Source organism: Lithobates pipiens, unplaced genomic scaffold (genome assembly GCF_037356315.1).
Source record: "Lithobates pipiens isolate NorthernLeopardFrog02 unplaced genomic scaffold, aLitPip1_a1.2 Scaffold_3, whole genome shotgun sequence".
In the NCBI taxonomy this organism is placed as follows: domain Eukaryota; kingdom Metazoa; phylum Chordata; class Amphibia; order Anura; family Ranidae; genus Lithobates; species Lithobates pipiens.
The window spans coordinates 240,379,626-240,397,571 of record NW_027507790.1 but is presented as its reverse complement, the minus strand read 5'-3'; the positions used below and the strand labels follow the sequence as shown (position 1 = coordinate 240,397,571).

The 17,946-nt window shown below is 38.3% G+C and overlaps 1 protein-coding gene across 2 annotated transcripts in view; it reads left to right on the top strand.

Annotated features, from left to right (window-relative positions):
* ONECUT2 (one cut homeobox 2) overlaps positions 1–17,946 on the top strand; it is a 72,788-nt gene that overhangs the window by 1,279 nt on the left and 53,563 nt on the right. For both annotated transcript variants that reach the window (XM_077462959.1, XM_077462958.1), the window contains exon 1: positions 1–24. This exon is cut by the window's left edge and continues 1,279 nt beyond it. In XM_077462959.1, the coding sequence (XP_077319085.1) occupies positions 1–24 (24 nt within the window). The remainder of the gene's footprint in view (positions 25–17,946) is intronic.

Genomic DNA, 17,946 nt, shown 5'->3' with positions numbered 1-17,946 from the left:
GAATGTCGGCTCTCAGGCTTGCAGGTGAGTGGGGACCACCAGGGGTCTTCAGAATGACCACCAACGGTGCCACTGAGGACACTGCTCAGTGTGCCATCACTGGAACCAATAATGGCATCAGTGAAGTGGGAGTAGATAGCAATCAAAACAGGACAAGGGATTCATCCTTGTGTCAATAGGCAATGGTGAGCCATGAGGCTTTAGTAGGCATGTGTGGCATCAAAGGCACTTACAGAGCCTTGGTACTTATTGCCATTGAGTGGTTGTACTTTCTAAAGGAGGAAAGTGGTGGAGTCTTGTGTTATTTTGGCAATGCTGTGCCATAAAATCTTGCTAAACATGTAGGTGGCATCAAAGGCACTTACAGCACCATGGTAATGCTTGGCATTCAGTGGCTTTAATATTATTGTATTTCTGCATAAAGAAGGAAAGTGGTGGAGCTCTGTGTCATTCGGGCAATGGTGTGCCATGCTGCTTTAGTAGGCACATATGTGGCATAAAAAGACACGTTTAGGACCGTGGTACTTGTCTTTTAACTACTTTAACATCAGTATATTGCTATCTAAAGAAGGCAAGTGTTTGAGCTTTGTGTCATTTGGGCAATGATGTGCCATGAAGTCTTATCAGACATATAGGTGGTATCTAAGGCACTTAGATGTGGTAATGCTTGGCATTCAGTAGCTTTAATATTAACGTATTGTATAAAGAAAGCAAGGCCTTGTGTCATTGGACAATGGTGTGAGATGAAGCTTGAGTAGGCACATGTGTGGCATCAAAGTCACTTATAGTAATGCTTGGCATTCAATGACTTTAGTATCAGTACATTGCTGCCAAAACAAGGGAAGTGCTTGAACCTTGTGCCATTTGTGCATGTATGTGCCCCAATGGGCAACAAATAAAGCATGTTTTGTGTCTATGGAGCCATAGTAAGGCATGGCATTGATGGCATCAGTAGATAACTGCTGGCTGAACCGTTCTTTATTATGGGCATTATGTGCCATGGAGCTTTTGTAGGCACATATGTAGTATAAAACACATATTATGGTCTACGTAAGTCAATTTTTGGCTTTAAATGGACTAAGAATTAACCATATCACTGTTTAAAGAAGCCAACTGCTTGATCTTTGTGTCATCCAGGGCCATCAAGTTCAAATGGGCACATATACAACATAAATATCACTATTTTGTCTATAGAACTCTAGTAATGATTGGCATTAAATGGGCACACAGGCAACAAAAATAGCACTATTTTGTCTATGGAACAGTACTGAGAGTGGCTTTGAATGGGCACATAGGCAACATAAATAGCACTATTTTGTCTATAAAACTATAGTAATGGTTGGCTTTAGGTGGGCACATAGGCAACATAAATAGCATAATTTTGTCTATAGAACTATAGGAATGATTGGCATTAAATGGGCACATAGGCAACATAAATAGCACGATTTTGTCTATGGAAAAGTAATGATTGGCTTTGAATGGGCACAGAGGCTACATAAATAGCACAATTTTGTCTATAGAACTATGTAGGCTTGGCTTTAGTATCAGTATATCACTTGCTAAAAGGAATAGTTGATCTTTGTTTTATTTTGGAAATCCTTTGTCAGCTCATGTTTTAAGTATGTATGTTGTAGAATATTTAACTATAATAATCGTGATGTTTGGTTGCGTGGTTATAGAGTCAGAGCACCTGCAGTGGTCATTTGCAGGGAACTATAAGTCCCAGCAATGACCATAGTGCTGAAATAAAAACACAGCCCCATAATAAACCTATGCAATTGTAACACACTTTTGCACACTATAAAGTGGTGCATGCCCCTGTATTTTCTGTTGCTACTTATACACTATTACAGTTTAGTCTACTTATGGAGTTAAAGTCACCTAAAAAAAAAAAAAACTCCCAAAGCTTGCAATCGATTGAAGGGACTGTATATTGTTCATCATGTGCATTGTGGATCGCCGCGCTCCCTCTAGTGGTTGGTTGGTGAATCGCACCCATCTATTGTTCTGAGGCTAAGATCTTGAGTGCTATGGAAAAAATATAAAAGCGATGTAAACATTATTTATTATTTATGAAATTCAGTGCGAAGATAGTGTTTGATGACGTTGCAATGTGCTGCAATCTCAGTATATTTGGTACCAGAGTAAAAAAAAAAAAAGGCAAGAGTGTCCTATGTACTAATTTACATGTAAAGCTGCTACATCTGCATAATTATATTTGTGATGAGTATTATTCTCAGACAAGTGTTCCTTCAATAATAATGATTATTTATTAATGCAATACGTCTTAAGGGTCACCATGCTGAACTGCATGCCTTGCTACTGAACAAAAGAGCAGTACATGGCACAATGGGTCAGCTCTGTCCTCCCTAGGAAGGTGCCCAGTGATCAGCACGTGTGATGTACTATACCCATACCTTTCTGCTATCACAGATCCAGCTGTGGGCTTGTAATGCAATATTCAGTATTGGTTATTGATTAACAATACAGACAGTTATTTTTAGCCCAGGACATTTGGGTGTGCTCTGCAGTTCACACAAATAAATTCCCAGGATAAGGCTGCAGAAAGACATTTTTTTTATCATTTACATTTGAAATGCAGCTGATGTTTTGACACCTTTGTGCCATAATGACCCTGACACGAGCCCATTGTATGCTGGGTGCCATCTCTGCTCTTGTCTGTAATGGGCTTGGGTGGCAGACGCTCTGGAGCTGTGCACTTGGACAATTAAAGACAAGATTCTGCTCCTTTTGCACTTAATTACCCGCCTGTAAAAAGGAGGCCTGTGTGAGAGGGGGAAATGATGTGACTGCATTCTAGTCACGTCTGAAGACAGCCCAGTATATGGGGGTTGCTTGTGTGCTTGTGATATTAATCATGGGCAGCAAATTGCTATTGATATCATATTAAAACTGCATTTTAGGCGCTGCTAATGGGGCTGCACTCCATGCAAGCTGCAATTGTCCCCTCTATAAGACAGCTGTATTGTTTAACCCCTGGCAGCCAAGAAGGAGGCATTGGGGGGGGGGGGGGGGGCAGTGCACCTGACAGTGATGGTAGGTGGGGGGTTGTGATTGAGGGTTTCTTATCTTGCCAATGAGTTAGGGGTAGATTGCATGAATGAAGTGTTGGAAGGGCAGAAGCCATCTCTATAAATTATTGATGGCTATCTCAGCTCTGGAGAGGCCAGTGTCACTTGCTATGGGTTAAACAGGCAGAAAGCCAGCAGCCTGGGGTCTGGGAGATCAAGAGGAGCTGTTGTCCCCCCAGAGCTCAGCAACTGTCTCAAGGTGAAGGAGTGGAGGGGGAACTGGAACTGCACACAGCACTGGCCACACAGCTCTTTGTTCTGTCCCTGTATAGGTGACAATCACACAGCAGATGACAGAGACTGAGCAGTGTCAGGGCTCCTATATATGTGTGTGTGTATATATATATATATATATATTTTTTTTTTTACCCCTCACAGTCCACACACAGGCCAATATATTTATATTTAATTTGTCTATACAAAAGCACATGTATAACAAGAACACGTATATGCATATACACCAAGTAAAAAAGGAAATCTTAAAAATATTTAATATATTTTTAAATATTCTATCTTTTTAATATCTTATTTACTGTATATGCATTATCTATATCTTAGGATAACACGCTATGAAACCCCCAATCACGCCCCCCCCCCCTTTTGTTTATACAATATCTTATGTATGTAATATATAATAGAGAGAGAAAGAGAGAGTGTAGATGTACATATTTTGCATAATGATTATATATATATATATATATATATATATATATATATATAATCATTATACAAAATATGTATATATATATGTATATATATATGTATATATATATATATATATATATATATATATATATATATATATATATATATATATATATATATATATATATATATAATGTGTGTATATATAGAGATATCTAGATATCTATACATATATATATATATATATATATATATATATATATATATATATATATATATAGATAGATAGATAGATAGATAGATATAAAATAGTAAAACACTACTACTACTATTACTATGCATTATTATTATTATTATTATTATCATCTGCCAACTCCCCCCAGCACCCTGTAGGTCCGGCCAGAGTTGTGTCCATAGATTGTGATGCCATTGATTTTTCATAGACGGCTGTGTGCTGTGTTGAATATGTATGTATAGATTGTTCTCCCTCCAGTCACAATATGATGTCCCTGGTATGTTCTCTCCTTCCCTTCTGAATACATTGCCACCATCATCCCAGACAGGCCCAGTTCTGCTCTTGGGCAGCATGGATGGTCTGTAACTGGCAGACCTCTGCCCAGCAACTGTCCACAGTGCACAACAGATACAGGGCAGTCCGGCTATATGGAGCTTGGAAGTTCCCTGCGATAACTGCAGAATATGTTACCTTCTACCTGTCTCTGGGTAGTACATTGTAGCACCGACACCGATTATAATATAAACAGTTAGCGAAGTCGGTAATATTGGAAATATGGAATGATTGTGATTAGAAATGACAGTTGTGGGGTGAGGAGACAATAGGGACTGTGACCTGTCCCTGGACTCCATATATAGAGGACACCATGGGGGGATTCCTCCTATTTCTAGATCACACAGGAGGCGATCCATGGTAGAGTCTTCCTCTCTACATCGGAGGATACAATGTATCCAGATCAGAGGAACAATGTATACTGATCAATTATCAGAGCAAGAGTTCTTCTCTGCTCAACCTTTATATTGGATACATGCAAAATATTTATCATTATATATATATATATATATATATATATATATATATATATATATATATATATATATATATATATATATATTAGACACAATGTGATACTATACATTATAATAAATACAACATGATACTATACAGGTTGATATACACAATATAATACTATACAGGATAATACATGCAATATACATGGTGATATACACAACATGATACTGTACAGGATACGATACACACTATAATACTATGCATGATGATTTAAACAATATAATTCTATACAGGGCAATATATACAATATGATACTATATACATGTGATATACACAATATAATACTATACAGGGTAATATATACAGTATAATACTATACAGAACAATATATAAAGTATAATACTAGTATACAGGATAATATATACCGTATAATACTATACAGGATAACATATACAATATAATACTATACAGGATAATATATACAGTATAATACTATACAGGATAACATGCACTATATAATACTATACAGGATAATGTATACAGTATAATACTATACAGGATAATATATACACTATAATACTACAGGATAACACGAATACAAGATAAAATACACGATATGATAATACAGGGCAATATGCACAATAGGTAGACACTGGCTGTACAGAACACACACCTTTTATAGTGGACCCAACTGGGTTATGTGCTATTCGCCTCTATTAGTAAAACACAATGTAATGAATAAAATGTAAAATCATTAAATTTTTTTTATATATAATAGGACTCACGTTTAAAAAACGGGCATACATTTACTAGCATGTATGAGTGTTCTATGTGTGTTCTATACTAAAAAAAAAAAATTCTAATATATAATACTTTTAAAGGTAATTAGGAAAATAGAATAATAGTAATAGAATAACAAAAGTAATAATAATAATAATGCATTTTATAACATAAATGATGATAATGATAATAATAATAACAACGACAACCATTATTATCATTAATATGATTATTAGATCATTTTTATTTATTTTTCTATTATTATTATTATTATTATTATTATTATTATTATTATTATTATTATTATTATTATTATTAATAATAATAATAATAATAATAATAATAATAATAATAATAATATTTTTAAAATAAATAAAATAACGATGACAGTAGAAGGCTGTGGACGGTTCGGACTGACAATAATAATGAGATGAGAGGTGTCCTATGTGGAGAGGTCCCCCCATATCGGATGTCTTCCTGTGTCCCCCCTGTGTGTGGTGCTGATCGATCCCGGGAGGGTGGTGAGGCTGCAGAGCACTCATAGCGCTGACAGTACACACGTTGGACCCGGGTGTCATTGATCTGATAAGTGATCCGCCTGGTTTCCAGTAAGGAGAAGCTCCGGCCTTCCCAGCACAGCCCTCCCCGGACAGGACACCGGATCGTTTGTGCGGGATCATATATATATATATATATATATATATATATATATATATATATATATATATATACACCCCCCACTCCCCTCCCCCACTTCACCGAGATCAACTCCATTCTTCCACACACCGTGCAATCTGTACATCCATCCATCCCTCCTTCCCTCTCCAACTATCTATCTATCTATCTATCTATCTATCTATCTATCTATCTATCTATCTATCTATCTATCTATCTATCTATCTGGTCAGGAGAGAGAAGGGTGTGGGTATCTCAGGGTCTCCATGCTCCCTCTCCTCTCCCCCACTTCATTCCATTAGGAAGTCCATATAGACAGACAGAAGGATGGCCTCTAATATGCTGCAATGTTTTCTCCAGCTGGACTTTTTGGTTTTAGCAATGTAAGTGTAATAGTTATTCCCTTTTCTATGGAGAACATCAGCAAGACTTCCATAGATTGGAATGGGGATGACTTTGGCTGGTCAGGACTCAGGAACATTCATTGTCACCCCCATAGTGAAGGCCCACATGTCCCAGTCCTCACCAGTACCTGGACTGGGCACATCAACACCAATACATGAATGTATCTATTCACAGCCAATATCTCTCCCTTCTATCCAGTGTGTGTGGGGAGAAATAGAAATCTGTATATATTCATAGATTTCACCTCTATCTGGTTGTATGTGTAGACAGAATATACACAAATAGATGGATAATTAGAACACAGACAGATCAATAGAAGAAAAAGAGAGATTTGTAAATAGACATATATTTTCAATCCCCTATGTTCTATCTGGAGGTATGTGTAGATAGAGAACATACAAATAGATGAATACCTATATACCACAGACAGACTGATAGAAGGATAGATATATTTACACAGCTATACATCTACTCATATCCCTCCTTTCTATCTGGTGGTATGATAGATAGATAGATAGATAGATAGATACATACATACATACATACATACATACATACATAGCTAAATTAGATAGCTAAAACAGAATAGATAGATACATACATACATACATACATACATACATAGCTAAAATAGATAGCTAAAACAGAATAGATAGATAGATACATACATACATACATACATAGCTAAAATAGATAGCTAAAACAGAATAGATAGATAGATAGATAGATAGATAGATAGATAGATAGATAGATAGATGCATACATACATACACACATACATACATAGATGCATAGATAGATACATACATACATACATAGATGCATAGATAGATACATACATACATACATACATAGCTAAAATAGATAGCTAAAACAGAATAGATAGATAGATACATACATAAATAGCTAAAACAGAATAGATGACAAACAGTTGATGAAATATAAGGATATTTGAATCAATATAGATCTATTTAAATGTATTCTATCTATCTATCTATCTATCTATCTATCTATCTATCTATCTATCTATCTATCTTTCAATAGAATAGATGAATATAAAGATAGAAAAAAACTAAGAAAGGAAACAGGATATGTCTATGTATAGAACAGGATAGATAGATAGATTGATAGATAGATAGATCACATACATAGTTCAATTTAAATAAATATTTGAAAAATGTTTTTCTTTTTAAAAATAAATATGAAGCCCTTTTATATGTGCCATAGTCTCTCTGTATTTTATGTATGACAGGATAGATAGATAGATAGATAGATAGATAAAAAACAAAAAACAGTTAAAATAGAAAGATATATGACAGATAGATAAAACATACATAGGTCATATTGCATTGTAATAGATATTTGAATGTTGTACTTTTATAAAGTAATATGAAGCCCAGTAATATGTACTGTAGATGTAATAATCAATATACCAGAGTCTTTCACTACAAGCTGTTTCACTGTTTTATCCTGTTGAGTTTCAGCTGTCACATGGTATTTTACTTTATATATGGTATCTATGTATGTATGTATGTATGTATGTATGTATGTATGTATCTATCTATCTATCTATCTATCTATCTATCTATCTATCTATCTATCTATCTATCATTAAAAAGAACTAAAAAAAAAAAAATTGGAATGGTTTTTGAAGTGTGTTGCTTATAATAAATCAGGCCTGCTGCATTGGTTTTGTATTTTGTATTGTGAACCCTCTGAGCTTCTGTATTGGGTATATTGTGTATATTGTGCATGTTTGGTATACTGGGTACATTGGGTATATTATGCATTTTATGTATACTGGGTAAATTGGGTATATTTGGTATATTGGGTATATTAGTTTGTTAGATATACTGGGTTCATTGGGTATATTGTGTATCTTAGCTATGTTAATTATAATGGGTACATTGGGTATATTGAGTATTTTAGGTGTACTGAGTACATTGGGTATATTAGGTATATTGGATATATTGTGTATATTAGGTGTATTGGATATATTGTGTATATTAGGTGTATTGGGTATATTGTGTATATTAGGTGTATTGGGTATATTGTGTATATTAGGTGTATTGGGTATATTAGATGTATTGGGTATATTGTGTATATTAGGTGTATTGGGTATATTAGATGTATTGGGTATATTGTGTATATTAGGTGTATTGGGTATATTAGGTATACTGGGTACATTGGGTATTTTGGGTTGCTGTTCATTAAACATATAGGTAAATCTTAGTCCCCAGCCCAGGTACAGACAACTACTACATAAGGCAAGGCCGGCTGCTGCTGCTAGATTCATGCAGCCTTTGTGTGGGTTATAAATGACGAACTACAACAGATAATTTAATCAGGACAGTGGACTTTGCCTTTTCTAATCAAATCTAGATATTTTCTCCTGGGGTTAAAAAGGGAAGGCCTAATAATACAGAGTGTTTGGGCTGGGTGATAACGTTAGCTTGTATTGGGAAGGGGGGGAGGGGGGAGCTGTCAATCAAAGGATTAACCCTTCCAGTGCTGACCACCGGGGGCAATGCAAGAGCTACTGTGCAAAAAATGCTCGCTATACCCAAATTCTTGTGACTTCTTTTTTTATAGTGACAGTAACTATTTCTCTATAGTAGAGTAGAGGATGTTTTTTAAACATTGAGACTGACTTGTCATTTTTTTTAGCTTGTTTGTTTTGAAAAACATGTTATATTTATGTTATTGTTACTTTTGCTCTTTTATTATGGCAGCAGAACATTACACCACATTAGCAGCTGATGGCAGCAGGATGTTCGGAGTTGAAGCATAAATATATAAATATATATATATATATATATATATATATATATATATATATATATATATATATATATATATATAGTTAAAGCATATATACCTTCCGAATGATAACTCAAACAAGATAATGTCATTTCAAAAGCTATTTTATATTTTATAAATCTGCAGCTTTCATCGAAATAATGTCTGGCGATCCTGCCATGTAGGCCCTTGTTCAGGGATGTTCATTTATAGGGTGACAACTATCTGTTCCTGTCTCCCAATTGCTCTCTTGCGTTGTCACCTTGTCTTCCACGCCTCCGATGGGACTAGATGTTGCTGTGCCAACACACACATGTCCCAATAAGCGTATATTGATTGGTTTGTGTAAATGTTATAGTGTCTACAAATAAGGGCATATATACTGGAATTTTTATTTTATTATTTTCTTTATACTAGTAATGGCGGCAATCAGTGGCTTATAACGGGACTGCGATAGTATGGTCGGCAGTGTGACACTAACTGACACTCTGGGGGAACCAGTGACACTAATACAGTGATCAATGCTAAAAAATGCACTGTCGCTGTACTAATGACACTGGCTGGGAAGGGGTTAACATATAGGGCGATCAAAGGGTTAAATGCATGCCTAACCAGTGTTTATGTGTGCACTATGTGCTGCTTTTACTAAGGGATGTGACGGGTACTCTCCTGGGCACTGCCTTAGCACCTAAAGGGGGTAGTGGCTGTAGCAGTGAAAGTGCCACTCAATCGTGAGGTTTAATTGCCCCCCCCCCCCCAACTGCTAGTGTGAGCGAGCCGTATAAGGCATATATTTTGACTGGTTAGCCCACCAATCGGTTTGTTTGGTATTGTGTAACTAATACAATTCTTCTGGGTAGGCATGGGGTTGGCAGTGCATGCCCACCAAGTGCATTTGGATTCGTGCAAAGACTTCTGAAATTTACGACGTCCATATTCCAGGTTTCTGCAGTCATTACCAGCAATGTCATTCTTGCCTAATGCATCACCATAACACAACAAGTTATTATGCTTCATCCATGTCTCACTCACCCATGTCTTTATGGACCTTGCTTTGTGAACTGGTGCACAGTCATGTTGGAACAGGAAGGGGCCATCCCCAAACTGTTCCCACAAAGTTGGGAGCATGAAATTGTCCAAAATGTCTTGGTATGCTGACGCTTTAAGAGTTCCCTTCACTGGAACTAAAGGGGTCAAGCCCAACCCCTGAAAAACAACCCCACACCATTATCCCCCCTCCACCAAATGATTTGGACCCGTACACAAAGCAAGGTCCACAAAGACATGGATGAGCGAGTTTGGATTGGAGGAACTTGGCTGGCCTGCACACAGTCCTGACCCCCAACCCGATAGAACACCTTTGGAATGAATTAGAGTGGAGACTGCGAGTCAGGCCTAGTGTCTGACCTCACAAATATGCTTCTGGAAGAATGGTCAAACATTCCCATAGACACACTCCTAAACCTTCCGGAAAATCCTACCACTTCCGACAAATCCGCGGAAAATTTTAAAACCTGCTATCCAACATTTGTCTGCGAAAAATCCAACAACAATTGTCTGATGGAGCGTAAACGCAGGTCAGATTTTCCACCGACAGCCTGTCATCACACAATTCCTGTCGGAAAATCCCATTGTGTGTATGAGGCTTTATTCTCCTTGGGAGTCAGTGGGTTCTGGAAGGGATATCCTTGGTTTAACCCTTTTTATGTTATAAATCTGTACACTGTGATATTTATTGACTATGTCTTTTCCAATGGTGCCTTCTATTTTGTTTGTTGTTTTCTGATTATTGTTTTCTTAAGTGTGTTCATGGGAAAAAATTTTTTTGAATAAACACCTATTAAAAAAATAAAAATAAATAATTCATCTGCATGTAAAGGCAGGCATCTCAATACTTTTGGTATTATAGTGTATATGAGGTCAGATTTTAATGACAAAAGCAGTGCATTTGCAACTCGTGTGTGCTACTGGGGATGTCCATTTATGTGCAAGTGCACAGGTAATTTAATGCCATGCGCACATGACCGGACTTTCCGTCAAAAAAGGTCTTCCCAACGGACTTTCGACGGAGTTACGATGGACTTCCGAACGAATGGACTTGCCCACAAATGAACGAACTAAAGTCTGTTAGTTTTGAACGTGATGACGTAAGACAGGACTAGAAAAGGAAGTCCAATAGCCAGTAGCCAATTGCGTTGTATTTGGTCCATTGGACCAGCATACAGATGAACGGTTTTCCCGATAGGAATTGAGTCCATCGGACAGATTTGAAACATGTTCTATTTCTAGGTCCATCTGAATTTTTTAAAGAAAAACGATCGGACTATCCCACACACGATCGGACTATATGACGGAATGATTCCTATTCTGCCGGAAAGTCCAGTCCTGTGTACGCGACATAACAGTGGAAAATAACCAGGACAAATTATGCTCTGGTGTGTGAAAGTGGACTTAGCTATAAAGAGACCCTGTTGCCAGATCATTCACTTTTACAACAATCTTCCTATAGGTTTATATGTGCATTTCATGTAAGCTAAGCATTCCCCATGTTCCTGTATAAGCCTCCATCGTGTAGACGCCAAAGGCCCATGACTGTTGCTGGGTGCCGCCATCATGGATATGATGCCAGCAGCACCAGCAGACCCAGAGCTGTCACTCAACTGAGATTCTATAGTGTTGCACTTTGATCCTCACCAGCTGCTATATAAAAGGGTATGTAGGAAGGAATGTAGTAGCTGGGCCAGCACAGACATCATTAATATGCTCCCAGAGGCGGCGAGGGCTCTCTCCTCTCCCCTGCAGCACTTGTTAGGGGTTCATAAGACAATGTATCTGATACTCAAGTGACCGATGTGATCTTTTATTGCATAGACCGCTCTGAATCTGATTGGCGCACTTTCCACGTCAGCATTGCTCTTTGCACCGCACGGTTATCACACAGGGAGACAGCGGCGTGCCCAGCCTGTGGTGAGGCCGGCGTGTAAACCTCCATTGATTAGCATTTGTCAGGGAAGAAAGTTAAACCAGTCACTCTTATTTCATGCAGGACGAGGAAAACCTTTTTTTATTGATTATATTGAAGTTTTCTTAGCCTCTCTCGCCAAAACCACACAGTTACAAACCCTCGTGTGTTGCCTAGGCTTTCCTTCCTGCAACTAGTGTGACGAAATATTGGACAGGGGCGTTGCACTGGATTGCTGTTAAAGGCAAAGTCCACCTTTTGCAAAAATTGAATAAATGCAGCTACATTCATAATATAAAAATGGGTATTTATGTATTTTATTTATTTATTATGCATTTAAGCCTGCAGAACATTGCAACGGTGATCGGTACATTACAGCTGCTTTGTTTTATGGGGGCTGGAGGATGTGAATTGCGTGAATAGAAGTGAATCTTCTATTATGGGGGCTGGAGGAAGTGAATTTACGTGAATAGAAGTGAATCTTCTATTATGGGACTGGTGGATGTGAATTACGTGAATAGAAGTGAATCTTCTATTATGGGGCTGGAGGAAGTGAATTACCTGAATAGAAGTGAATCTTCTATTATGGGGCTAGAGGAAGTGAATTACGTGAATAGAAGTGAATCTTCTATTATGGGGCTGGAGGAAGTGAATTATGTGAATAGAAGTGAATCTTCTATTATGGGGCTGGAGGAAGTGAATTTACGTGAATAGAAGTGAATCTTCTATTATGGGGCTGGAGGAAGTGAATTACGTGAATAGAAGTTCATCTTCTATTATGGGGCTGGAGGAAGTGAATTACGCGAATAAAAGTGAATCTTCTATTATGGGGCTGGAGGAAGTGAATTACGTGAATAGAAGTGAATCTTCTATTATGGGGCTGGAGGAAGTGAATTACCTGAATAGAAGTGAATCTTCTATTATGGGGCTAGAGGAAGTGAATTACGTGAATAGAAGTGAATCTTCTATTATGGGGCTGGAGGAAGTGAATTATGTGAATAGAAGTGAATCTTCTATTATGGGGCTGGAGGAAGTGAATTATGTGAATAGAAGTGAATCTTCTATTATGGGGCTGGAGGAAGTGAATTTACGTGAATAGAAGTGAATCTTCTATTATGGGGCTGGAGGAAGTGAATTACGTGAATAGAAGTTCATCTTCTATTATGGGGCTGGAGGAAGTGAATTACACGAATAAAAGTGAATCTTCTATTATGGGGCTGGAGGAAGTGAATTACGTGAATAGAAGTGAATCTTCTATTATGGGGCTGGAAGAAGTGAATTACGTGAATAGAAGTGAATCTTCTATTATGGGGCTGGAGGAAGTGAATTACCGTACGCGAAAAAAAAGTGAATCTTCTATTATGGGGCTGGAGGAAGTGAATTATGTGAATAGAAGTGAATCCACAAGTCCAGTGACATCACCTCATTTGTGAGTCCCTCTGCCGCAATGCCCCAATGTCAGATGGGACCTGTAGTCTTCCCATTCACAGATCCCTGTGAATGTATGACACAGCTTTGCAGGGGGAACCATGCACATCTGCACTAAATAAAAAAATACAGGGCACTGCAGAAGAATAGCCCCACAATTCAGGTAACTGGAGTGGAGGTGCGGGGGGAGGAGTTTGGTAATGTGACCATGTTTTTTGTTACCCCCTAAATTTGGGTGTTACCAGAAACATGGTCCCAAAGGTGGATTTTGCCTTTAAAACTAGTTATTTTTTAATTTCATCTTATTTTAAATGACTGAATCAAGCTTATAGGGATCTGTCCGAATCTGACTTAAACAAAAGTCTCACTATATAGCTACATAAGACAACATTGAAAGCATCAAGTTTATTATTCACAAGAATAATATGATATAGCAATGCCTTACTGCATAAAGTGAGCTCTGCCCAAGGTACAATGTATGAATGGAAATAAAGCATTATATATCATGAAATGCCCAAAAAACATGACATATGAATTATCAGAGCTATATTATGCTCTAATAATTATGTTTGCAGCACTGGGATTGTTGGTTTAAATCTCGCCAGGAGACAATCTGCATGGAGTTTGCATGTTCTCCCTGTGCTTGCATGGGTTTCCTCCAAGTATTCCAGTTCCCTCCTACACTCCAAAGACTTGCTGCTGGTAGGTGAATTTGCTCCTTTCCAAATTGACCATAGTATGTGGGTATAAATTGGCTGGGCACACATTCCCATTCTGGATTCTAGTCCCAAGTTGCACAATTGGGTTGCCTGAAAGACCTGGAGACTTACCTTGGAAATGATTAAGTGCTAAGATTTCATGGAGGTGCAGCCAACCAGACTTTCTTCACATTGGGATTCCTGTGACGTACATGGCCAGCACCCATCTGTGTGCAGTGGGAACAGTGGAGACTCACCTGGAGCGGTGTTCCACTCTTCTATTAGATCTGGAGACTTAAGCTGGATACCCATTATACAACTTTTGTTGTTCAATATCCTTTAGATTTACCTTCAACTCTGTAGTGCAAGAACCTGCCTGATTGCATAAAATTTTCAAGTGTTTAGGTTTGACCTCAAATTAATTGGTTTTGGTAAATCTAAAGCATTTGAGAGTCCACTATAGACTATGGTTGGTGGCTGGATGTGTAGGAAGTGATCAGCTGCCCTCAGGATAAAGTGGCTCCAGAGGATGTCCATTGGCCTGGTCATCTGTTTACAGGGTCGGGATAAGGATGCAGCATTCTCATGTGGGAGGAGGGTGGGTTGCCACATAATTATTACTTACCCACTACTACTGAAAACATTTCTGGAATGAGAAGCAGGGTAGAAGTTAAATGTCCCCCAGCTCAGCAGCACCCTCCTTCCCTACACAAACACACTCATCACCAGTATCTTATGTGTAACAGAAGATCCCTCTTACTGTAAGCTGTGGAGGACTATAGCACCTGGAAGGCAAGGCAAACCAGGAACAAGAAACAGATCCCAGCACACCTTCAGTACCAGCACCATCAATCCACCACCAAGCACACCCACTTGAAAGCTTGGTGGTGGATTGATGGTGCTGGTACTGAAGGAGCGCTGGGCTCTGTTTCTGGTTTCTGGTGTGCCTTGCCTTCCAAGTGCTATAGCGGTGGGCAGCAACATCAGCAAGAAACCAGGGGAATCCTCTTCCACTGTCAGCCCTGTCCCACCACAGAGCCTAACCCTCAGTACTACCTCTCCGCCCCATCCAGGGGGGCAGTTTGACATCTTCACCTTGGGCACTGGATAATTTTGTCCCAGCACTGCCTATTTATGTCAATGGATAGGGAGAGGACATCTATTAGGGAACTATAAGGATCTATACAATTTTTGACCTGCTCTCTCGATGACCGGTGTTCCATAGATATAATCAATTAGGTCATTCTCTAAGTATATTGAAGGTCCAACTGTAAATCTAGCAAGAACATGTATTTCAAGTCTCAGACTGGAGCACTATCTAGGGATATCTGCTCGCAATGTCTGATTGTTGATCTATAAGCAAAAATTACCAGAGATCATTCAGAAAATGTATTGTTCTTTCTACGCTACCTTTGCGTCTATTAGATCCTACAAGAGATCCCTTGTACCATTTTTGGTACATACCATAAAATGCTGAATCCCTTTGTTAATAATAATAATAATCATGGTTAATTAGGGTTCATAGAACCATAGGAACTGAGGCATGGGTTCATAAATTGAAAGATGAAAGACAGATATGAACATTTCTACACATTGGGTCCTCCACACCATGAAGATAATGTTAACCATCCGAGGGTCAGGTGGACTACTTAAGGCATTGTTGTTTCCTGTATAGATAGAAAGGTGCAGCTATCAGAGGAGTTGAATTTCTGTGTTTCATTCTTTTTCCTTTCCTTCCCCATTGTGTTCTCTTCGTGATTCCATTTGCTTATTCCCTTTCCTTCGTCTGAATTTCCCCACATGGTGCTGATTGGATATCGACATTGTACTTAACCATTCTATTTTGATGCTGTTACAGCTGTAATTGCTGTAATGTCCGTGAAGAATTGGTAACCTTTCTTAGCTAAATATATGGAACATTTAAAAAACGAAAAAGAAAAAGAAAATTAATCATAAATAATAATCATATGACCATCTGAACAACACCTTACCAATTAATAAATTCATATTATACCCTTAAAGTGATTGTAAATGATCACCTTGAAAAACAACCTATTGAGTTTAAAATAGAAATGAAAGGCAAAACATTTTTGTATAGATGTGAAAAAAATATATAAATACCTTTTTTTCCCTTTTTTTAAAAGTGATCACAGATCCTCTATTCTCAGCTGCATAACAACTGGGGGAGGAGAAGCAGCAGCACACTGAGCTTCTCTGTGAATGGCTGTGCAGGGGGGGGGGGGGGGGGGCGTGTCAGAACAAGTCTGATCATTGGAGGAGAGCGCACTGAGTTCCCAGCATAGCGAGAGAACTGACCACGCTGTGCTGTTTTCTTTATTAGGGAAGTAGAGGGACTGGCAGGAACACCAATGATTTCACAGAAAGGAAGCACTACAAAGATAACAGGATGCTTTCCCATTTTTTTTTTATTGTGCTCAGTGTGTTAAACTAAATACACTGAGGGTTGGACACTGTCCATGCAGATTAGGTCATTTAAAGGCATATTTTAAGCTCAGTGTTTATGGGCAAAAAAAAGATCCCTTCAGTTTTTTTTCTTTAAAGTGGTTTAACGTCGCTAAACGCTAATACAAAATTTGCAGAGTTTTTTTCTGCCAAGAGCACTGGCGTTTTTTTAAGTCAGTGTCCACGGACCCTTAAAACGGATTTTCACCCTTTAGGCAACCTTCCCTCCTCTCCACTCCCACCCCCCCTTAAAGTGTTACTAAACCCAGGAGCCTGCATTCCCTATATCTGGTCTCCCATAGTACACAGAACATGGAAATGCAATAGTTTTAGTAAATATGAACTGCTAAATATCTATTCTCATCAGCAGTATATAGCAGTTTTATGATTTCTACCAGTGTCTAGTTAAAGCTTGTAGGAGGAGTTTTCATTCTCCCCTGACTATCCTATGAGGCTGCATGACCCCTGACCCTCTATCTGGAGAGTGCTAATTGGCCCTGTGCTGATCACATACACACCCCTAAGAAAAAAAAAAAAGAAGCTCTCTAGCAATACACACCAAACTGAGCATGTGCAGCCTGACTCCGGTAGCTCTGTCTTATCCGGACATGTTTGGATGTCAGTGGAAGAAGAGGAGAATCTGTGCATACAAGATCAAACAGATTTTTTTAATAAAATGCAGAGGATTAACCCCTTAGGTTCCTCAGTAAATATAACAAGCATGCTTTACTGCATATACACACTGATTTTACTGTTGTGGGTTTAGTAAAACTTTCAATTGTGCTGGTTTTTAAAAAGAGTTCATGCCGCCCCCCTGTGCACATCATTGGCCTAGGAGAATGACGTCTACTATGCACCCTTTGCCTCCTGGGATATGCATGTCACACTTCCCAGGAGGCATTGTCTCTCTGTCCAGTAAAGGGGGAGATCTAGCAGCCCACTGGCTGAAACCAGAAAAGCCGACGCCTATGC